Consider the following 25,079-nt stretch of genomic DNA (forward strand, 5'->3'; position numbering starts at 1 on the left):
TTTACTTGTAAATTCACAATTGTCTCAGTTACGAACTTTTATATTTAAACAATTTTGTGCCACGGTTTGTGCTGTTCAAAGTCATACACGTTGGATGTATAGGGGAATCGGTAGCGCACGGTTGGCACCACTTCATTGTCACTTTTCGAACAAGACGCCAGATCAAAATTTTTCCGATTAAATTCATCTATTACATGGTTGTTAAAGTTGTACAACAATGCGAGATTCTTTAGAATTGTTTGAAAGGACGCTAGAGGTAAAAACCGTGAAAGCTGAATTGAGTTAACTTGTTTTTTCAGGAGTCCACCAGTTGCCAGAATCTCCAGAATAATTTAATGGATCTAGTTGAGAATTTGTACAAAGATCTGGAGTGTGAACGTCTCTCAACTACGAATCTGCAGAAACAAATTCAATATTTTGTCGATCAAGACGTTTTCGGGATCACTTCAAAGTTCGCGGAGTTAAAAGGTTACATAATTTTTTGACATTGTAGGTGTTTCTGTGATTAGTTTGTCTACATCTTCGTATTTTGTGGGGTGAATGATAATTATCATTTTATTATAATAAAAAAGCAAATTCCGAAACCTTGCATAATATAGGCAACCCAATATACGACAAGTCCAAGCTCGAGCTGTGATTGGTTGAAGCTGAAACACAACCACTTGATTCAAATCTTTTAACATTCTTTTTTAATTCAACCACTTTGTTGTTATAAGGGCCAATTCTGAATCGAACATGTTAAAATTTAAAGGTTGTTAAAAAATAAACAACCAATCAGCTTTATGAATTTAATTCGTTACCATGGAAATTCGCAATTTAACACCCTTTAAATTTAACAGGTTTGATTCAGAATTGCCCCTATAGTGTCATTTTTCAGACGAATGCGATTTGTTAAACAACAAATTAACACTGGCGCGAAGCGAAAACGACGACTTAAATATCCAACTCATCGCCAAGAGTCAAGAAACCAAAAAATTTCTAACTGAAAAAGAAAACGAACTGAAAACTCAATACGAAATCAAGCTCAGACAAAAAGACGAAGAAATAACCAAAAAAGAACAAGAAGTGGCAGTCGTTAGGGGTCACTCAAAGCTAAAACAACAAGAACTCTTCACCGAGCTTCAAGTCAGCCAAACTTCAGCTGCTGCAGAGTTGGATAAAAAAGACTCCGAATTTAGAAGACAACTTAATGAGTCCAACAAGAAACTCAAAGATAGCATGGACACGTGTAACATCCTGAGGATTGAGTTGATAGCGGTTAAAGAGCAGTTCGCTGAATATAAAAAAGCGTCAAACGAAGTATATTTCGCTTGTGGTGTTAATAAAACGTAAATGATTTTTGTAGAAAATTGCGGAACTTCAGAAGAGAATTAAAGAAATGTCTGGTGGTGGCGAAGTTCCTGTGTCGTCAGACGTTTTGTGGACTAATGATCTTGATGGATCTGCTAGCAGCGACAAATCTAACAAATATAAGCCACTCAATGTCAGCTGCAGGAATATTTTCGCTTTGGAGGACAAACCGATTAATTTGAAAAAAGTGCCGGTTTATCGAAGTAGTGGAAAATCTGGTAATATTGTGCCGCCGTTGGTAAGACTGCGGGATAATTCAAAAGAGAGTAACTTGGTTACTAATAATAATAATAAAAAGAGGAAGCTTTATAATCCTGACGATTTGAGCTACCTGAGTGTGAACGTTGACGAAAATATGTAAGTAAAAGTTTCCTGTTTGGGTTTCAATTAAATATGAAATAAAGTGATTATTGTATATATTATAAATTATTTTGTACAAGATTATATTTACAGTCTTGAAACTTATTAGACTTAATTGTAGATGTATTTATCCAAATTATTCCAACTGTAGGAATAGTCTATTTTTAAATGTCCGTAGTTACTCAGTCCAAAATTCCTCGGCTTTCTCCTGCTACTTCTAACGTCGTCGTAAATAGGTAAAGTCGACTCTCGTTTTGGCCGTATTTCGTCAAGTCTGCAGTAAATATCTTGATTTGTTCTGTGAAAAGTAGAAACTTAGTGGAACGGGTTTAAACTTTTAGAACCATAAATACCCGTAGTCGCCGTATGAAAAACTTAAACTGCGATCTCTGGAGTTTCGTCCGTTTGCCGGTGAAGGAAACTTTCTCGATCTATCCTTCTGCTCAAAAGCGTAGGGTATGGAGATGTCCTTCGAGCTCACTTCATATGGATTCTCGTCGAATTCTTGAAAAACAATTAACATAAATTAAGCGTTTATGATTTTTATATAACTAATTGTTTTTTGATGAGATTATTTTTTAATCCTACACACAACCTACGCGTGAATTATGAGAAATGAGCTATAATTTGTTTCCGATTTAAGAAACTTGCAATAAAAAACGAATTAATTCGACCTTAGGGCTCTTGAATGATTTTTTAACTCGGCTGGCGCCTCTTCAAAGAACGTCCTCGTTTATACTCGTTATGCAACTGCTTAATGTGCAAGAATTTTGATTTTAATTTCTAAAAAAATTTGTTTTGTGTAGTTACCTATTTCGAAATTCTCTGTATCATTGTAACGATTTCATGACTATGATTTCTCAAATTTTCACATTTATTTGAATAGATATTGTGACGGCGATTTCGGGTTCGTAATCACCGGAAGATTATCTATCATTTGACAACAATTTTCAGTCGATTGAACTCGTTGTGACCATTTTTTTGAAAAAATTTTGAAAATTTTGACTTCAGTTTTCACATTTATTTGAATTTGAATTTATGTGACGGCGATTTCCGATTCATTGTCACCGGAAAATTATCTATCATTTGACACCAACTTTCACTCAATTGCACTCATTTTGACCATTTTTTGGAAAATTTTTGGAAATTTTGACTTAACTTTTCTCATTTATTTGAACAGATATTGTGACGGCGATCTCGGATTCCTTATCACCGGATGATTATCTATCATTTGACGCCAATTTTTAGTGGATTGAACTCATTTTAATAATTTTTTTGGAAAATTTTTGAAAATTTTGACCTCAGTTTTCACATTTATTTGAATAGATATCGTGACGGCGATTTTGGATTCGTAATTAGCGGAAACTTATCAATCATTTGACACATTTTTCAGTCGATTGAACTCATTTTGATAATTTTTTTGGAAAATTTTTGAAAATTTTGACGTCAGTTTTCACATTTATTTGAACAGATCTCGTGACGGCGATTTCGGATTCGTAATCACCGGAAGATTATCTATCATTTGACACCAATTTTCAGTCGATTCAACTTATTTTGACCATTTTTTTTGGAATTTTTTTTGGAATTTTGACTTCAGTTTTCTTCACATTTATTTGAATAGATATCGTGACGGCGATTTTCGATTCGTAATCACCGGAAGATTATCCTTCATTTGACATCAATTTTTAGTCGATTGAACTCATTTTGACCATTTTTTTGGAAAATTTTTGAAAATTTTGACCTCGTTTTTCACAATTTATTTGAACAGATATCGTGACGACGATTTTGGTTTCGTAATTAGCGGAAACTTATCACTCATTTGACACGAATTTTTAGTCAATTGAACTCATTTTGACCATTTTTTTGGAAAATTTTTGAAAATTTTGACCTCGTTTTTCACAATTTATTTGAACAGATATCGTGACGACGATTTTGGTTTCGTAATTAGCGGAAACTTATCACTCATTTGACACCAATTTTCAGTCAATTGAACTCATTTTGACCATTTTTTTTGGAAAATTTTTGGAAATTTTAACCTAACTTTTCACATTTATTTGAACAGATATCGTGACGGCGATTTCGGATTCGTAATCACCGGAAAATTATCTATCATTTGACACCAATTTTCACTCGATTGCACTCAATTTGACCATTTTTCTTTTAACATTTTTGAAAATTTTGATTTCAGTTTTCACATTTAATTGAGCAGATATCGTGACGGCGATTTCGGATTAGTAATCACCGGAAGATAATAATCTATCATTTGACACCAATTTTCAGTCGATTGAACTCATTTTGACAAAATTTTATGGAAATTTTGACCTAACTTTTCACATTTATTTGTACAGATATCGTGACAGCGATTTTGGATTCGTAATTAGCGGAAACTTATCAAACATTTTACACCAATTTTTAGTCGATTGAACTCATTTTGACCATTTTCTTGGAAAATTTTCGGAAATTTTAACCTAACTTTTCACATTTATTTGAACAGATATCGTGACGGCGATTTCGGATCCGTAATAACCGGAAGATTATCTATCATTTGACACCAATTTTCAGTCGATTGAACTCATTTTGACCATTTTTTGGAAATTTTTTTTTAATTTTGACCTCAGCTTTCACATTTATTTGAACCGATATCGTGACGGCGATTTCGGATTCGTAATGACCGGAAGATTATCTATCATTTGACACGAATTTTCAGTCGATTGAACTCGTTTTGACCATTTTTTTGGAAAATTTTTGAAAAGTTTGACCGTAGTTTTCACATTTATTTAAATAGATCTTGTGACGGTGATTTCGGATTCGTAATAACGGGAAGATTATCTATCATTTGACACCAATTTTCAGTCGATTGAACACATTTTGACCATTTTTTGGAAAATTTTTGGAAATTTTGATCTCAGTTATCACTTTTATTTGAACAGATATCGTGACGGCGATTTCCGATTCGTAATCACCGGAAGATTATCTATCATTTGACGCCAATTTTTAGTTGATTGAACTCATTTTGACCATTTTTTTTGGAAAATTTTTGGAAATTTTGGTCTCAGTTATCACCACTTTTATTTGAACAGATATCGTGTCGGCGATTTTGGATTCGTGATTAGCGGAAACTTATCGATCATTTGCGCCAATTTTCAGTCGATTGAACTCGTTTTGACCATTTTTTTGGAAATTTTTTTGGAAAATTTTTGAAAATTTTGACTTCAGTTTTCACATTTATTTGAATAGATATCGTGACGGCGATTTCCGATTCGTAATCACCGGAAGATTATCTATCATTTGACATCAATTTTTTGTCAATTGAACTCATTTTGACTATTTCTTTGGAAAATTTTTGGAAATTTTGACTTAACTTTTCTCATTTATTTGAACAGATATCGTGACGGCGATTTCCGATTCATAATCACCGAAAGATTATCTATCATTTGACACCAATTTTTAATCGATTAAACTCATTTTGACCATTTTTTTGGAAAATTTTTGGAAATTTTGACCTAACTTTTCACATTTATTTGAACTGATATCCTGATGGCGATTTCGAATTCGTAATCACCGAAAGATTATCTATGATTTGACACCAATTTTTAGTGGGTTGAAATCATTTTGACTATTTTTTTGGAAAATTTTTGGAAATTTTGACTTAACTTTTCTCATTTATTTGAACAAATATCGTGACGGTGACTTCCGATTCGTATTTACCGAAAACTTATCTATAATTTGACACCAATTTTAAGTCGAGTGAACTCATTTTGACCATTATTTTGGAAAATTTTTGAAAATTTTGGTCTCAGTTATCACCACTTTTATTTGAACAGATATCGTGTCGGCGATTTTGGATTCGTGATTAGCGGAAACTTATCGATCATTTGCGCCAATTTTCAGGCGATTGAACTCGTTTTGACCATTTTTTCGGAAATTTTTTTGGAAAATTTTTGAAAATTTTGACTTCAGTTTTCACATTTATTTGAATAGATATCGTGACGGCGATTTCCGATTCGTAATCACCGGAAGATTATCTATCATTTGACATCAATTTTTTGTCAATTGAACTCATTTTGACTATTTCTTTGGAAAATTTTTGGAAATTTTGACTTAACTTTTCTCATTTATTTGAACAGATATCGTGACGGCGATTTCCGATTCATAATCACCGAAAGATTATCTATCATTTGACACCAATTTTTAATCGATTAAACTCATTTTGACCATTTTTTTGGAAAATTTTTGGAAATTTTGACCTAACTTTTCACATTTATTTGAACTGATATCCTGATGGCGATTTCGAATTCGTAATCACCGAAAGATTATCTATGATTTGACACCAATTTTTAGTGGGTTGAAATCATTTTGACTATTTTTTTGAAAAATTTTTGGAAATTTTGACTTAACTTTTCTCATTTATTTGAACAAATATCGTGACGGTGACTTCCGATTCGTATTTACCGAAAACTTATTTATAATTTGACACCAATTTTAAGTCGAGTGAACTCATTTTGACCATTATTTTGGAAAATTTTTGAAAATTTTGACCTAATTTTTCATATTTATTTGAACAGATATTGTGACGGAAATTTCCGTTTCGTAATCACCGGAAGATTATCTATCATGTCACACCAATTTCTAGTCGATTGAACTCATTTTGACCAATATTTTGGAAAATTTTGACCGTAGTTTTCACATTTATTTAAATAGATCTTGTGACGGTGATTTCGGATTCGTAATAACGGGAAGATTATCTATCATTTGACACCAATTTTCAGTCGATTGAACTCAATTTGACCATTTTTTTGGAAAATTTTTGGAAATTTTGACCCAACTTTTCACATTTATTTGAACAGATATCGTGAGGGCGATTTCCGATTCGTATTTACCGAAAACTTATCTGTAATTTGACACCAATTTTAAGTCGAGTGAACTCATTTTGACCATTTTTTTGGAAAATTTTTTTTAAATTTTGACCTCAATTTTCACATTTATTTGAATAGATATCGTGACGGCGATTTCCGATTCGTAATCACCGGAAGATTATCTATCATTTGACATCAATTTTTTGTCAATTGAACTCATTTTGACTATTTCTTTGGAAAATTTTTGGAAATTTTGACTTAACTTTTCTCATTTATTTGAACAGATATCGTGACGGCGATTTCCGATTCATAATCACCGAAAGATTATCTATCATTTGACACCAATTTTTAATCGATTAAACTCATTTTGACCATTTTTTTGGAAAATTTTTGGAAATTTTGACCTAACTTTTCACATTTATTTGAACTGATATCCTGATGGCGATTTCGAATTCGTAATCACCGAAAGATTATCTATGATTTGACACCAATTTTTAGTGGGTTGAAATCATTTTGACTATTTTTTTGAAAAATTTTTGGAAATTTTGACTTAACTTTTCTCATTTATTTGAACAAATATCGTGACGGTGACTTCCGATTCGTATTTACCGAAAACTTATTTATAATTTGACACCAATTTTAAGTCGAGTGAACTCATTTTGACCATTATTTTGGAAAATTTTTGAAAATTTTGACCTAATTTTTCATATTTATTTGAACAGATATTGTGACGGAAATTTCCGTTTCGTAATCACCGGAAGATTATCTATCATGTCACACCAATTTCTAGTCGATTGAACTCATTTTGACCAATATTTTGGAAAATTTTGACCGTAGTTTTCACATTTATTTAAATAGATCTTGTGACGGTGATTTCGGATTCGTAATAACGGGAAGATTATCTATCATTTGACACCAATTTTCAGTCGATTGAACTCAATTTGACCATTTTTTTGGAAAATTTTTGGAAATTTTGACCCAACTTTTCACATTTATTTGAACAGATATCGTGAGGGCGATTTCCGATTCGTATTTACCGAAAACTTATCTGTAATTTGACACCAATTTTAAGTCGAGTGAACTCATTTTGACCATTTTTTTGGAAAATTTTTTTTAAATTTTGACCTCAATTTTCACATTTATTTGAATAGATATCGTGACGCCGATTTCGGATTCGTAATCAACGGAAGATTATCTATAATTTGACACTAATTTTCAGTCGATTGAACTCATTTTGACAATTTTTTTGGAAAATTTTTGGATGTTTTGACCCAACTTTCACATTTATTTGAACAGATATCGTGACGGCGATTTTCGATTCGTATTTACCGAAAACTTATCTATAATTTGACACCAATTTTAAGACGAGTGAACTCATTTTGACCATTTTTTTGGAAAATTTTTGGAAATTTTGACCTCGTTTTTCACATTTATTTGAACAGATGTCGGGGCGGCGATTTTGGATTCGTAATTAGCGGAAACTTATCAACAATTTGACACCAATTTTCAGTCGATTGAACTCATTTTGACCATTTTTTTGGAAAATTTTGACCTCAGTTTTCACATTTATTTGAATGGATATTGTGACGGCGATTTCGGATTCGTAATAACCGGAAGTTATCCTTTAAATTTTTCGGTATTTCGATGTTCTGATTTTATAATTTTTAATTTTTTCAATGTGAATTCTTTCAATTTTTGGGTTTTCATATTGTAAATGTAACAATAGTTGTAATTTTTAAAATTTCGCTTTTTCAATTTTGCGATTTTACCGTTTTTCCCTTTTTAATTACAGAATTTTAAAACTTTTTCATTCATTCGGAAATTTTGGACTGCACTTTTTTTCGCAAACTAACCGCTAAACTGAAATTTTGAAAAATTGATTAATCGAAAAATTGAAAAGTCGAGAAATCGAAAAAATGAAAACCGAAAAATTGTTATTCAATTTTTTTTCGAAAAATGTCGATGTCTAGAATAAAAATCCAACTCGGGCTCATAAACCACAAGTTCAGTACCATGTTCCTTTTTAACATTTAATAACATTTGCAATTTTTTGTTTATTTGGTCTTTATTTAATACATCATTGGAGTTTTAGAATCCTTAACTCCAACACAACAATTGTTAAGAAATATAAGAAATTTCTCAATAATAAAAACCCCACTTATTGAAAATTTCGAAACACTAAATATTTATGTTTTATTGAAAAAAATAAAGTTTCGGAAATCACATTAGTTTAAAAAACCAAACAAAATTTCAAACAGATTTGAGATAATCACGAGACAAATAATAGTAAAATTTTATATGAAACTATTTAAAAAAATGCAGTTTAGTGTCAGTATTCAAATATAAAATGTGCAATTCATGCCAAATTTGAAGAATTCTAATAATTCTGAAGTGTTTTTATTTTTTCAAAGATTCTACCGTTAATTCTATAGAATTCACGCACTGAATGAAATCTCGGGACCCTGACCGTAGGAACTCACTTACAATTAACAAAGTGAAAACCGAAGCAAAATGTGTCATATTTTTTGTACACAACCAGTTAACCGATCTCACTATACTTTACAATTGTCTACACACAGTGTCCACTTCGACCTTTCGATTTAGAGTGGAATGAGAAGCATGTTGAAAGTTTTCACGGAATGTGTATTTAATACCTTCGAAAATGCGAACTATTTTTTAGGTCTTGCGAGTTAAATTTAAAAAAAATCCAAAAAGCAAACCCATAATCGATTATTATCTGTTATTATTGTTACGTATCGAAATTCTCCACACTGGTTATAATTGCCTCCGCCGCGCATTAAAAAAATGCGAGTAAAAGTGGACGAAATACCACAAGGAAATACACCGGCGCATAAGTGCATTAATAACACGTTTTCTATAGATTGTGTTATGCAAAAACAAAAATGTCACTAGACGTTCCCATTCCGATTGTCATTCGTAGCGTTCATTTTACCGAATCTAATTCAATCATAATATTCCGTAACGACAAGAACGGAGCTTTTAACAGCCGCTAAATAATAACGAGCAACAAAGATGCGATGCTTTCAACACCTGCTCATGCAACTTTTATTTTTGTTACCTAACAGACAGATTTTTTGTTACGCTTCACCATTATTAAATTGGTCTCGTTTAAAACGTAGAAAGTGATGGGCAGTTAATGTTTTTTCTTAGTGAAAGTTTTTTATCTCTGGATTTGGCAAAACTTGAAAATAAATCTGAGACACATTAGATAACGCTCCAAGTGACAGCGTTGTTTCTTATCGAGGTCGTCATTTACAATCAGGAGCATCGAATACAAATCGGAAAACCGCGGTGAGGTAACTGTTAAAATATTTTACATAGTTTGAGTAAAGAATTGGAAGTATTTATAACGGGTGGTGAAAATCCGTTGTCTTGTTAATTACCCAAAAAGCAACTGATAAATATAATTAGACATAAATAAAACATTTTTATCGATAAATCTTTTTATTACAACAAAACGACAACGGTTCTTCATCTGGATAAAACCGTGAACATTGTGCGAAGATCGCATCAGCGTAGTCGTTATACCTAAAACTTGTGTATTCCCTAGCCGCACTTTTTCCTTCGTTTAATTCATGTCGAGGTGCACCATGCGTGCAATTTAATTGCTAATTTGTGGACTCATTATCAAACAATCCACTTTACTTGGAGATTTAAACAACAATAGAATGAACGCCCTGATATCATCTGTGAAAAATTAAGAAACACAACATTAACAATGTTCCATTTTCGTCTAGTGAAACTTTTATTTTATGTACTCTGGGCACGATGTCACTATCCATACAATGCAGCTATCACCAGCGGCTTAATTATAAATTATCACACACGTGCATTAAAAAATATTGTCACGCAACAGGACAATAAAAGCACAATGCTTAATACTAAAGTAATGAAAGACGCACGGAAAATATGAAAGTACTTACTTTTACTTGAAAGTTTAATGTGTTGTCGCCTGTACATACGAAAGAAAAAAAAAAGAATATTAATGAGCGGCAGACACATTAAAGGTAATTTTGTTCGAAAAAAGTGCGTTAGAAACGCTGTCGCCTTTCTTTGACCGATTTTGGCCACAATTTGACGCTAGTTTGATGATTTGTTATTCATTATTCGTGTTTCTTTAATTGATATAATTTTAGAAGTAGAGAAATCACAGTCGTGAATTCGTTACAATGATACATAGAATTTCGAAATAGGTAACTTATAAAAGAAAGTGTTTTAGAAATTAAAATCAAAATTCGATACTTCAATTTCTAATGTGATTTCCGAATCTTTAATTTTTTCAATAAAACATAAATAGTGTTCCGAAATTTTCAATAAGTGGGGTTTTTATTATTGAGAAATTTCTTATATTTCTTAACAATTGTTGTGTTGGAGTTAAGGATTCTAAAACTCCAATGACGTATTAAATAAAGACCAAATAAGTAAAAAATTCCAAATGTTATTAAATGTTAAAAAGTAACATAGTACTGAACGTGTGGTTTATGCGTCCGGGTTGGATTTTTATTCTGGACACCGAGATTTTTCGAAAAAAATTGAATAACAATTTTTCGGTTTCCACTTTTTCGATTTCTCGATTTTTCAATTTTTCGATTACTCAGTTTTTCAATATTTCAGTAGCGGTTTATCTATACTTCAATTTTTCTATTTTTGGAATTTTGGATTTTTTGATTTCTCAATTTTCCTATATTTCATTTTTACGATTCTTCAATTATTCGATTCTTCAAATTTTCGAATATTTAATTCTCGGATCCTTCAAATTTTCGAGATTTCAATTTTTCGATTCTTCAATTTTTCGATTCGTCAATTTTTCGATTCCTCAATTTTTCGATTCTTCAATTTTTCGATTATTCAATTTTTCGATTCTTAAATATTTAAATTTTTCGAAATTCCAATTTATGGTGTTTCTAAATTTTCAGTTTTTCAATTTCTCAGTTTTTTGATTTTTTGAGTTTCCGATTTCTAGATCTTTCATATTTTCGATTTTTTGAGTTTTCTATGTGTTTCAATTCTGGGATTTTTTAGTATTTAGATTTTTCAGTTTTTCGGTTTTTCGACTCAAGATTTTTGGAAAAAAAATTAATAACAATTTTTCGGTTTTTACTTTTTTGATTTCTCGATTTTTCAATTTTTCGATCACTCAATTTTTCAATATTCTAGTAGCGGTTTAGTGATACATTCAATCTCTCTATTTTTCGAATTTTGGATTTTTAGATTTCTCAATTTTCCAAAATTTCATTTTTACGATTTTTCAAATTTTCTATTTTTCAATTTTCCAATTCTTCAAATTTTCGATTCTTCAATTTTCCGATACTTCAATTTTTAGATTTTTCAATTTTTCCACTTCTCGATTCTTCAATTATTTATTTGATTCTTCAAATTTTCGAATATTCAATTCTAATTCTTCAAGTTTTTGAGGTTTCAATTTTTCGATTCTTCAGTTTTTTTATTTTCCAGTTTTTCGATTCTTCAAGTTTTCGATTCCTGAATTTTTCGATTCTTAAATTTTAATTCTTTCTAATTCCCAAATTATGGTGTTTCTAAATTTTCAATTTTTCAATTTCTCATTTTTTTTTATTTTTCGACTTCGATTTCTCGATTTTCCGACTTTTCGATTTTCCGACTTTACGATTTCTAGTTCTTTCATATTTTAGATTTTTTGAGTTTTCGATGTTTTTCAATTCTGGGATTTTTCAGTTTTTCGGCGTTTCGACTCGAGATTTTCGGAAAAAAATTAATAACAATTTTTTGGTTTATACTTTTTGGATTTCTCGATTCTTCAATTTTTCGATTCCTCAATTTTTTGATTCTTCTATTTTTCGATTATTCAATTTTTCGATTCTTAAATATTTAAATTTTTCGAATTTCCAATTTATGGTGTTTCTAAATTTTCAATTTTTCAATTTCTCAGTTTTTTGATTTTTCGACTTTCCGATTTCTAGATCTTTCATATTTTCGATTTTTTGAGTTTTCGATGTTTTTCAATTCTGGGATTTTTTAGTATGTATTTAGATTTTTCAGTTTTTCGGTTTTTCGACTCAAGATTTTTGGAAAAAAAATTAATAACAATTTTTCGGTTTTTACTTTTTTGATTTCTCGATTTTTCAATGTTTCGATCACTCAATTTTTCAATATTTCAGTAGCGGTTTAGTGATAACATTCAATCTCTCTATTTTTCGAATTTTGGATTTTTAGATTTCTCAATTTTCTGAAATTTCATTTTTACGTTTTTTCAATTTTCCAATTCTTCAAATTTTCAATTCTTCAGTTTTCCGATACTTCAATTTTTAGATTTTTCAATTTTTCAACTTCCCGATTCTTCAATTATTCGATTCTTCAAATTTTCGAATATTCAATTCTGATTCTTCAAATTTTTGAGGTTTCAATTTTTCGATTCTTCAGTTTTTTTATTTTCCAGTTTTTCGATTCTTCAAGTTTTCGATTCCTCAATTTTTCGATTCTTAAATTTTAAAATCTTTCTAATTCCCAAATTATGGTGTTTCTAAATTTTCAATTTTTCAATTTCTCAATTTCTTGGTTTTTCGACTTCGATTTCTCGATTTTCCGACTTTTCGATTTCTAGTTCTTTCATATTTTCGATTTTTTGAGTGTTCGATGTTTTTCAATTCTGGGATTTTTCAATATTTCGATTTTTCAGTTTTTCGGTTTTTGGACTCGAGATTTTTGGAAAAAGAATTAATAACAATTTTTCGGTTTTTACTTTTTCGATTTCTCGATTTTTCAATTTTTCGCTTACTCAATTTTTCAATATTTCAGTAGCGGTTTATCGATATTTAAATTTCTCTATTTTTCGAATTTTGGATTTTTAGATTTCTCAATTTTCCGAAATTTCATTTTTACGATTTTTCAAATTTTAGATTTTTCAATTTTTCGATTCTTCAATTTTTAGATTTTTCAATTTTTCAACTTCTCGATTCTTCAATTATTCGATTCTTCAAATTTTCAAATATTCAATTCTCCGATTATCCAAATTTTCGAGATTTCAATTTTTGTATTCTTAAATTTTTTAGTTTTTCGAATTTCCAATTTATGGTATTTTTAAATTTTCAATTTTTCAATTTCTCAGTTTCTCGATTTTCCGACTTTCCGATTTCTAGATCTTTCATATTTTCGATTTTTTGAGTTTTCGATGTTTTTCAATTCTGGGATTTTTCAGTATTTCGATTTCTCAGTTTTTCGGTGTTTTGACTCGAGATTTTGGGAAAAAATTAATAATAATTTTTCAGTTTTTACTTTTTCGATTTCTCTATTTTTCAACTTTTCAATAATTCAGTTTGGGGTTTGTCGATATTTCAATTTCCCGATTTTTCGAATTTTGGATTTTTAGATTTCTTAATTTTCTGATATTTCATTTTTATGATCTTTCAATTTTTCGATTCTTCAAATTTTCGAATCTCCAATTTTCCGATTCTTCGATTATTCAATTTTTCGATTCTAAAATTTTCGAATTTCCAATTTATGGTATTTTTAAATTTTCAATTTCTCAGCTTTTTGGTTTTTCGACTTCGATTTCTCGATTTTCCGACTTTCCAGTTTTTCGATTCTTCAAGTTTTCGATTCTTAAATTTAAAAATTTTTCGAATTTCCAATTTATGACGTTTCTAAATTTTCAATTTTTCAGTTTCTCAGTTTTTTGATTTTTCGACTTCGATTTCTCGATTTTCCGACTTTCCGATTTCTAGATCTCTCATATTTTCGATTTTTTGAGTTTTCAATGTATTTCAATTCTGGGATTTTTCAGTTTTTCGGTTTTTCGACTCGAGATTTTTGAAAAAATAAATTAATAAAAATTTTTCGGTTTTTACTTTTTCGATTTCTCGATTTTTCAATTTTTCGATCACTCAATTTTTCAATATTTCAGTAGCGGTTTATCCATACTTCAATTTCCCTATTTTTCGAATTTTGGATTTTTAGATTTCTCAATTTTCCAATTCTTCAAATTTTCGAAAAATTGAATAATCGAAATTCAATTTTTCGATTCTTAAATTTTTTAGTTTTTCGAATTTCCAATTTATGGTATTTCTAAATTTTTTATTTTTCAATTTCTCAGTTTTTTGGTTTTTCGACTTCGATTTCTCGATTTTCCGATTTTACCACTTCTAGATCTTTCATATTTTCGATCATCAATTTTTCAATTTTTCGATTCTTCAAATTTTCGAATCAATTTCCCGATTCTTCGATTATTCAATTTTTCGATTTTAAATTTTTTTAATTTTTCAAATTTCCAATTTATGGTGTTTCTAAATTTTCAATTTTTCAATTTCTCAGTTTTTTGATTTTCTGATTTCTAGTCCTTTCATATTTTCGATTTTTTGTGTGTTCGATGTTTTTCAATACTGGAATTTTTCAGTATTTCGATTTTTCAGATTTTCGGTTTTTCGACTCAAAATTTTTGGAAAAAGAATTAATAACAATTTTTTGGTTTTTACTTTTTCGATTTTTCGATTTTTTAATTTTTCGATCACTCAATTTTTCAATATTTCAGTGGCGGTTTATCGATACGTCAATTTGTTTATTTTTCGAATTTTGGATTTTTAGATTTCTCAATTTTCCGACATTTCATTTTTACGATTTTTCAAATTTTCGATTCTTCAAATTTTCGATTATTCAATTTTTCGATTTTTCAATTTTTCAACTTTCCAATTGTTCAAATTTTCCATTCTTCAATTTTCCGATTCTTCAATTTTTAGATTTTTCAATTTTTCAACTTCTCGATTATTCAATTATTCGATTCTTCAAATTTTCGAATATTCAATTCTGATTCTTCAAACTTTCGAGATTTCAATTTTTCGATTCCTCAATTTTTCGATTATTCAATTTTTCGATTCTTAAATTTTTTAATTTTTCGAATTTCCAATTTATAGTGTTTTATAAATTTTCAATTTTTCAATTTTTTTATTTTTCGACTTCGATTTCTCGATTTTCCGACTTTCCGATTTCTAGATCTCTCATATTTTCGATTTTTTGAGTTTTCGATGTTTTTCAATTCTGGGATTTTTCACTATTTCGATTTTTCAGTTTTTTGGTGTTTCGACTCGAGATTTTTGGAAAAAAAAAATAATAACAAGTTTTCGGTTTTTACTTTTTCGATTTTTCGAATATTGGATTTTTAGATTTCTCAATTTTCTGATATTTTATTTTTATGATTTTTCAATTTTTCGATTCTTCAAATTTTCGATTATTCAATTTTCCGATTCTTCAATTATTCGATTCTTCAAATTTTCGAATATTCAATTCTCCGATTCTTCAAATTTTCGTTATTTCAATTTTTCGATTCTTCAGTTTTTTGATTTTCCAGTTTTGCGATTCTTCAAGTTTTCGATTCCTCAATTTTTCGATTTTTCAATTTTTTGATTATTCAATTTTTCGATTCTTAAATTTTAAAATTTTTCGAATTTCCAATTTATGGTGTTTCTAAATTTTCAATTTTTCAATTTCTCAGTTTCTTGGTTTTTCGACTTTGATTTCTCGATTTTCCGACTTCTCGATTTCTAGTTCTTTCATATTTTCGATTTTTTGTGTTCGATGTTTTTCAATTCTGGGATTTTTCAGTATTTCGATTTTTCAGTTTTTCGGTGTTTCGACTCGAGATTTTTGTAAAAAAAATTAATAGCAATTTTTCGGTTTTTACTTTTTCGATTTCTCGATTTTTCAATTTTTCTATCACTAAATTTTTCAATATTTCAGTGGCGGTTTATCGATACGTCAATTTCTCTGTTTTTCGAATTTTGGATTTTTAGATTTCTCAATTTTCCGACATTTCATTTTTACGATTTTTCAATTTTTCGATTCTTCAAATTTTCGATTCTTCAATTTTCCGATTCTTCAATTTTTAGATTTTTCAATTTTTCAACTTCTCGATTCTTCAAATTTTCCAATATTCAATTCTCCGATTCTTCAAATTTTCGAGATTTCAATTTTTCGATTCTTCAATTTTTTGATTTTCCAGTTTTTCGATTCTTCAAGTTTTCGATTCCTCAATTTTTCTATTCTTCAATTTTTCGATTATTCAATTTTTCGATTCTTAAAATTTTTAATTTTTCGAATTTGCAATTTATGGTGCTTCTAAATTTTCAATTTTTCAATTTTTCAGTTTTTTGATTTATCGACTTTGATTTCTCAATTTTTCGATCACTCAATTTTTCAATATTTCAGTTTGGGGGTTTGTCGATATTTCAATTTCCCGATTTTTCGAATTTAGGATTTTTAGATTTCTCAATTTACTGATATTTTTATGATTTTTCAATTTTTCGATTCTTCAAATTTTCGAATCTTCAATTTTCCGATTCTCCAATTTTTCGATTTTTTGGACTGCGCTTTTTTGTTAAAAAGTGCAGTCTAAAATTTTCGAATAAATGAAAAAGTTTTAAAATTCTGTAATTAAAAAGGGAAAAATGGTAAAATCGTAAAATTGAAAAAGTGAAACCTTAAAAATTACAACTGTTATTACAGTTACAAAATGAAAATCCAAAAATTAAAAAAAATCACATTGAAAAAATGAAAAATTATAAAATCAGAACATTGAAAAACCGAAAAATTTAAAGAATAACTAAAATAAAAAACCGAAACGAAAAATTGCAAATCGAAAATTTGAAGAAACGATAAATTTTGAAATCAAAAATTTAAAAAAATAAAAACTAAAAACTCGAGAAATTTAAATCGAAAAATTGCATAACCTAAAACTGAACAAACAAAAAAAAATGGAAAATTGAGAAATCCAAACAATGGAAACTTTCAAAATAATAAAAAAAAAATTGTACATACAATCAGAACATTGAAAACACGAAAAATTGAGAAAATAAAGAAAATAAAAATCCGAAACGAAAAATCGCAAATCGAAAACTGAAGAAATGAAAAGTTACAATTTTACAATTTTGCAATTTTTCCATTTTTTGAGTTGAAAAAATATAAATCGAAACACTAAAAAATCGAAAAACTAAAAAATCGTACAAAATTAATAATTCGAAAAACTGGGAAGAAAAAACGAATCGAATCCAAGAATTGGAACACCCGAAAATTGTAAAATCGAAAATTTATAGAATCGTCAAAACTGTAAAGGGTTCTTTTAGAGGATATGTCATTCTGTCGAGCTAACCCTCGACCATTTTTTTAAGGTTAATTTTAATTATTTTAAATATTTTGCGCAGATAACAGAAAAAAATGAATATTTCAAAAAATCAACAAAAACTAAACGTTGAAATCAATATTGCCGTATATTATTATCAATCATGCGTTAACCTCTGCACGAATTCAAAGTAGTTTTAAGGAATTAGCAACTCCGTCGAGAAATTTCTGGCATAAAGCTTCGCTTTTCACTCCGCTAATTATAAATAAATACGCACAGTCGAGTTCACGTTTAGTTAACAAATTATGTCCGTAAGCAATGAACTTTTTATAAGAAATTTAGCGATGATGTTGCCAATTTATTCAAAGTGCTGTGAATTCCCGAAATTTTAGTACCTCTCTCATAAAGCTAGTTTTACGCACCGCCAACTCACATCACCTGAACAATACATGCAAATTAGAAAACTAGAAGTAATGCCAGACATTACCATAATAATAAATATTAATTACTCTCAAGGTAAATTTTAACCACACTGCGACTAATTACACAATCAAAACTCCCATTCAAACTCACCCGGCTCATAGCTATCCCTATACATCCTTCCATCGCTATACATCCCTCCATCACTATGCATCCTCCTCGCTCTCGGTTTACTATACCCCCTAATCTCGTCAATCGCCGCATAATTCTGCTCTCTTTGCACCGGTACGTACGAAAAAGACGTCGAATGAGCGAAATCGTCGGAACTAGGATCAGAACTTATGTCTACGGAGTCCAGGTGCTCCCGAATGTAGGCATAGTTCTCCAAGTCCCACGGGTCCACGTAGTGCTTCATCGAGGGCGAATCGTGGACGGACTCCTCTTCGCTGCCAAAATCGATAGAATTCCAGTAAATGTCGTCCACTGGCATTATCGATGCGATTCGTCTGGAAGTGAAAAATGATACTGACTATACATCCTGCTGGAAGGACGCTTTACGTCGTTGAGGACGTGCGGAGACTATTAACTGATGTTAATGTGCGAAGTCCGTACTTATTTGGAATAAAATGTTGGAGTGTGTGCTCAATTCTAAGAGAGTAACGGATGTGTTTACGAGTTGTTGCGCAGAAATTATGTAAAGGAGAGGTTGGGAAATATGTAGTTCACACTTTGTTGTTTTTTTAGAGTACGGGATAACAATGTAAAGTCGTAGTGCAGGTGTAAACACGAGGTTCAATTATTTCAGAATGATTTTCTAAAAGTCAAATTTTCTATAATGTTTTAGCACGTTTCGATTCATTGTTTTTTTTTTCTGTTTTTTTATTTTTTTCGTTCTTTCAATTTCGCAGTTTTTCAACTTCACAATTTTGACGATTCTATAATTTTTCATTTCGGTTCTTAATTTACGTTATACTTTAAAATTTTCGGTTTTTCAATGTCCTGATTTTATAATTTTTCTTTTTGCAATGTGAAATTTTTTAATCTTTGGATGTTTCATTTTTTCGATTTTTCAACTTTTAGATCTTTTAATTTTTGGTTTTTTCAATTTTAGATTTTTCAGTTTCTCGATTTTTCAATTTTTCGTTTCATTAATTTGTGATTTGCAATTTTCGTATATTTTTTCTAGTTTTCATTTTAAAAATGTAATAATAACTGTAATTTTTAAGATTTTTCAATTTTCCAATTTTTCGATCTTTCAATGTGTAGTTTTTCGACCTTACAATTTTGACGATTCTATAAAACAATTTTACAATTTTTCCATTTTTTTAATTCGAAAAGTTGAAAAATCAAAAAATTAAAAATCGAAAAACTAAAAAAATTAATGATTCCAAAAATTGGGAAAAAGAAAAAACGAATCGGATCCAAAAATAGGAAAACCCGAAAATTGTAAAATCGAAAATTTATAGAATCGTCAAAATTTCTAATTATCTGCTGATCTAAATAATTGACGATTCTATAAATTTTTGGGTTTTCCAATTTTTCGGTTCGATTAGTTTTTCCTTACCAGTTTTTCGAATCGTTAATTTTCTAAAAAATGGAAAAATTGTAAAATTGTAATTTTTCATTTCTACAATTTTCGATTTGCCATTTTTATTTTCTTTGTTTTCTCAATTTTTCGTTTTTTCAATGTCCTGATTGTATAAATTATCTTTTTTCATTGTGAAATTTTTCCATTTTTTCGATTCTTCAATTTTTCGATTCTTTAATTTTTCGATTCTTCATAATTTCCATTCTTCAATTTTTCGATTCTTTAATTTTTCGGTTCTTCAATTTTTCGATTCTTCAATTGTTCAATTTTTGGCGTTTCTAAATTTTCGATTTCTCAATTTCTCGATTAATGGATTTTTAGACTTTGATTTCTGGAGTTTTCAATTTTTCGATTTCTCAAGTTTTAGATGTTTTCAATTTTCACTTTTCCGATTTCTCGAATTTGGGTTTTTACTTTTAAATTTCCCAATTTTCCGATTTTTCAGTTTTAGGATTTTTCAGTTTTTCCACTCTTCAAATTTTCGATTCTTCAATTTTTCGAGTCTTCGATTTTTTAATTTTAAAATTTTTCGATTTCAATTTTTCAATTTTTGGCGATTCGAAATTTCTCGATTTTCCGATTTTTCGACTTGGATTTCTTAATTTTCCGACTTTCGGATTTCTCGATTTTTCAATGTTTCGATTTCTCAAGATTTCGATGTGTTTCAATTTTCACTTTTTCGATTTCTCGATTTTCAATTTTTCGATTACTCAATTTTTCAATATTTCAGTTTTGGGATTTGTCGTTACTCAATTTCTCAATTTTTCCAGTTTTGGATTTTTACTTTTAGATTTCTCAAATTTTCGATTTTTCAATTTTTCGATTCTTCAATTTTAAAATTTTTCGACTTCGAGTTCTAGATTTTCCGACTTTTCGATTTCTAGATTTGCAATTTTTCGATGATTTTCAATTTTGGAATTTTTCACTATTTCTATTTTTTAATTTTTTGATTTTTTACTTTTGCCATTTTTCAAAATTTTTCGATTTTTTTTAATTTTAAATGTTAGGTCTTCAATTTTTGAATTTTTGGAGTTTCTAAATTTTCGATTTTTAATTTCTCAAGTTTTCGATATTTTTCAATTTTCACTTTTCAGATTTGTCGATTTCCAATTTTTCCATTCTTCAATTTTTCTATTCTTCGATTTTTCGATTCTTCAATTCTTGAATTTTTGGCGTTTCTAAATTTTCGATTTCTCAATTTCTCGATTAATGGATTTTTCGATTTTTCGATTTTGATTTCTCGATTTTTCAGTTTTTCGATTTCTCAAGTTTTAGAGGTTTTCAATTATCATTTTTCCGATTTGTCGAATTTGGGTTTTTACTTTTAAATTTCCCAATTTTCCAATTTTTCAGTTTTAGGATTTTTCAGTTTTCCCATTCTTCAAATTTTCGATTCTTCAATTTTTCGACTCTAATTTTTCGACTCTTCGATTTTTTAATTTTAAAATTTTTCGATTTCAATTTTTTAATTTTTGGCGAATCTAAATTTCTCGATTTTCCGATTTTTCGACTTCGATTTCTTGATTTTCCGACTTTCTGATTTCTCGATTTTTCATTTTTTCGATTTCTCAAGATTTCGATGTGTTTCAATTCTCACTTTTTCAATTTCTTGATTTTCAATTTTTCGATTACTCAGTTTTTCAATATTTCAGTTTTGGGATTTGCCGTTACTCAATTTCTCAATTTTTCCAGTTTTGGATTTTTAGTTTTAGATTTCTCAAATTTTCGATTTTTCAATTTTTCGGTTCTTCAATTTTTCGATTCTTCAATTTTAAAATTTTTCGACTTCGAGTTCTAGATTTTCCGACTTTTCGATTTCTGGATTTTTCAAATTTTCGATGATTTTTAATTTTGGAATTTTTCACTATTTCACTATTTATTTTTTTATTTTTTACTTTTTCCATTTTTAAAAAATGTTTGATTTTTTTAAATTTTAAATGTTAGGTCTTAAATTTTTGAATTTTTGGCGTTTTTAAATTTTCGATTTTTGGTTTCTCAATTTCTCTGTTAATGGATTTTTCGACTTAGATTTTTCGATTTTCCGACTTTCCGATTTCTCGATTTTTCAATTTTTTGATTTCTCGAATTTTAGATGTTTTCAATTTTCACTTTTCCGATTTCTCGAATTTGGGTTTTTACTTTTAAATTTCTCAAATTTCCGATTTTTCAGTTTTAGGATTTTTCAGTTTTTCCATTCTTCAAATTTTCGATTCTTCATTTTTTCGGTTCTTCAATTTTTCGACCCTTTAATTTTTCGACTGTTCAATTTTTCGATTCTTCAATTTTTCGACTCTTTAATTTTTGGACTCTTCAATTTTTTATTTTAAAAATTTTTCTATTTCAATTTTTCAATTTTTGGCGATTTTAAATTTTCAATTTTTCGTTTTCTCAATTTCTCGATTTTCCGATTTGTGGACTTCGATTTCTTGATTTTCCGACTGTCTGATTTTTCGATTTTTCAGTTTTCCGATTTATCAAGATTTCGAAGTGTTTCAATTTTCACTTTTTCGATTTCTCGATTTTCAATTTTTTGATTACTCAATTTTTCAATACATATTTCAGTTTTGGGATTTGTCGATACTTCAGTTTCTCTATTTTTCCAGTTTTGGATTTTTACTTTTAGATTTTTCGATTCTGCAAATTTTCAAATCTTCAATTTTTCGGTTCTTCAGTTTTTCCATTCTTCAATCTTAAAATTTTTCGACTTCGATTTCTCGATTTTCCGACTTTTCGATTTCTGGATTTTTCAATTTTTCGATGATTTTCAATTTTGGAATTTTTCACTGTTTCTATTTTTTTATTTTTTACTTTTTCCATTTTTCAAAATTTTTCAATTTTTTTAAATTTTAAATGTTACGTCTTCAATTTTTGAATTTTTGGAGTTTCTAAATTTTCGATTTTTAATTTCTCAAGTTTTCGATATTTTTCAATTTTTGAATTTTTGGCGTTTCTAAATTTTCGATTTCTGATTACTCAATTTCTCTATTAATGGATTTTTCGACTTAGATTTTTCGATTTTCCGACTTTCCGATTTCTCGATTTCTCAAGTTTTCGATGTTTTTGATTTTTTACTTTTTGCATTTTCCAAAATTTTTCGATTTTTTAGATTTTTCAAATTTTTTATTTTTCGATTTTTTGATGTTTCGATTTCACGATTTTTTAATTTTTCGATACTTTAATTGTTCGATTTTGTTTAATTTTTGATTTTTCGAGACCTTTAAAGAACAACAATGCTAACCAAAATTTATAAAAAAAATTGGTTGAATTATTTCGATAGAACTTCCCTCACTCCTGAAATAAAGCCCAAAAAACCCGCTTCTTTGAAAAATTATTAAAAAAAAAATTACGATTTTTGTTTTCTAATATACTCTACAACGCGTAAATGACACTTCTGCAGTTTTTTGACTTGAATTTTGCATTCTTCAATTTATTTTTTTTGTTTCTTAGTTATCAATTTTCCAATTTTTGAATTTTTCAAATTTTAGATTTTGTAATTTTTCGATTTGAGTTTCTCCAGTTTTCAATTTTTAATTGTTCAAAGTTTCAATTTCATATTTTTTGCGATTTTTCAATTTTTATTCTTTAAATTTTTCGCTTTTTCAATGTTCTTTTATTATAATTTTTATTTTTTTCAATATGAATTTTTAAAATTTGTGAGTTTTCATTTCAAAAATGTAAAAACAATTTTAATTTGTAAGATTTGTCACTTTCTCAATTTTACGATTTTAGAAAATTTCCATTTTTTAATTTTTCGTTTCTTCAGTTCTTCGATTTGCAGTTTTTCGATTTTTAATTTTTCGATGTTTCGACTTTTTGAATAAAAAAAAATGGAAAAATTGCAAAATTGTGAAATTGAAAAATCGAATGTGAAATCCAATTTTTGAATTTTTTAATTGTTCAAAGTTTCAATTTCATAATTTTTTATTCTTTAAATTTTTCGATTTTTCAATGTTCTGATTTTATTATAATTTTTATCTTTTTCAATGTGAATTTTTAAAATTTGTGGGTTTTCATTTTAGAAATGTAAAAATAATTGTACATAATTTGTAAGATTTTTCACTTTTTCAATTTTACGATTTTAGAATTTTTCCATTTTTTAATTTGTCGTTTCTTCAGTTCTTCGGTTTGCAGTTTTCGATTTTTAATTTTTCGATGTTTCACCTTTTTGAATTAAAAAAAATGGAAAAATTGCAAAATTGTGAAATTGAAAAATCGAATGTGAAAAAATGAAAAAGTATAAAATGAAAACTGAAAAATCTAAAAATGTCACTTTTTTGATGATTCACTTTCTCGATCTTTCGAATTTTCGATTCCCGCTTTTAGATTTTTGGGTTTTCCAATTTTTCTATTCTTCGATTTTTAAATTTTTAGTTCTTTCAATTTTTCAGTTTTTGGTGTTTCTAAATATTTCGATTTCTCAAGTTCTCGATTAATCGATTTTTTGATATTTCGACTTTGATTTCTAGATTTTTCGACTTTCCGATTTCTCGATTTCTCGATTTTTCAATTTTCCGATTTTTCGATTTTTGAATATTTCAATTTCTCAGTTTTTTAATTTATCGGACTTTTTATCTTTTAGTCTTTCGATTTTTCAAATTTTCGATTTATTGATTTTTCAATTTTTTGATTTCTCGATTGTTCAACTTTTTGATTTCTCAATTTTTAAATTTTAGATTTTGCACTTTTTTGATGATTCGATTTTTCGATCTTTGGAAATTTTCGACTCCCGCTTTTAGATTTTTCGGTTTTTCAATTTTTCCATTTTTTAATTTTCGAAAAATGGAAAAATTGAAAAATGAAAGTGACGACCTAACAAACATTGAGGAAACATAAACTTGGCTCGCGCAGTAAAAAACTAAAATTATTCGTTCAACCCCCTTACAAAAGACTGACGTCATCGTCAACTCAAAAACAACAAAATTTATCAAAATGCGCGTCTTTCAATATTTTCCTTTCCAGTGCGTCGCGTTACAATTTACATATCCCGTTTTCCACAATCACGAGCCTCTTCATCTAACAAATACGTTTGTTTACAGCACACCTCCGCGACTAATAAGGAAACCCATTGCCGCTCAAATAAAGATTTATGGATTTTTTGCAACACATGTTCTTGAGTGTAGAACTGGATCATGGCAAAGTTAGTCTTCCCCGAACAAAAATACTAAAAGCCCGCGCGTCCTCCCGATTTGTGCCTAATTGAGAACTCTTGGACGACTTACCAGTCTCTAGGGTGGCGATACACAAACACTGCACTCAGTTCAGTTCTGTTTAGGTAACGGCACACTTTATCTCCCTTCACTTTCCATAGGGAAGTGCAAGTGTTTCTGCATTTTACCGGCGAATTATTAAAAACAACAGCGGCGATACTAATGAACGAGTGGCTACAGGCGTTCTGATAGTG

The 25,079-nt window shown here is 28.8% G+C and overlaps 2 protein-coding genes across 2 annotated transcripts; one reads left to right on the plus strand and one right to left on the minus strand.

Annotated features, from left to right (window-relative positions):
- Window positions 1-42: 42 nt before the first annotated feature.
- Window positions 43-1,752, plus strand: LOC135133994 (uncharacterized). Its single transcript, XM_064062563.1, has 4 exons — window positions 43-256; window positions 300-468; window positions 878-1,299; window positions 1,346-1,752. Exons 1-4 carry the CDS (start codon window positions 218-220, stop codon window positions 1,709-1,711), a joined length of 996 nt encoding a protein of 331 aa, XP_063918633.1. The 5' UTR covers window positions 43-217; the 3' UTR covers window positions 1,712-1,752.
- LOC135134001 (uncharacterized) lies at window positions 1,750-25,079 on the minus strand. The gene is made up of 4 exons (XM_064062571.1): window positions 24,898-25,079; window positions 18,244-18,596; window positions 2,064-2,214; window positions 1,750-2,008 (listed from the first exon to the last, which is right to left on the minus strand). The coding sequence occupies exons 2-4, from the start codon at window positions 18,578-18,580 to the stop codon at window positions 1,822-1,824; spliced, it is 675 nt and encodes a 224-aa protein (XP_063918641.1). The 5' UTR covers window positions 18,581-18,596; window positions 24,898-25,079; the 3' UTR covers window positions 1,750-1,821.

This window comes from Zophobas morio, unplaced genomic scaffold (genome assembly GCF_036711695.1).
Source record: "Zophobas morio isolate AGI-343-1 ecotype UQ-CSIRO unplaced genomic scaffold, CSIRO_AGI_Zmor_V1 ptg000004l, whole genome shotgun sequence".
Taxonomy (NCBI): domain Eukaryota; kingdom Metazoa; phylum Arthropoda; class Insecta; order Coleoptera; family Tenebrionidae; genus Zophobas; species Zophobas morio.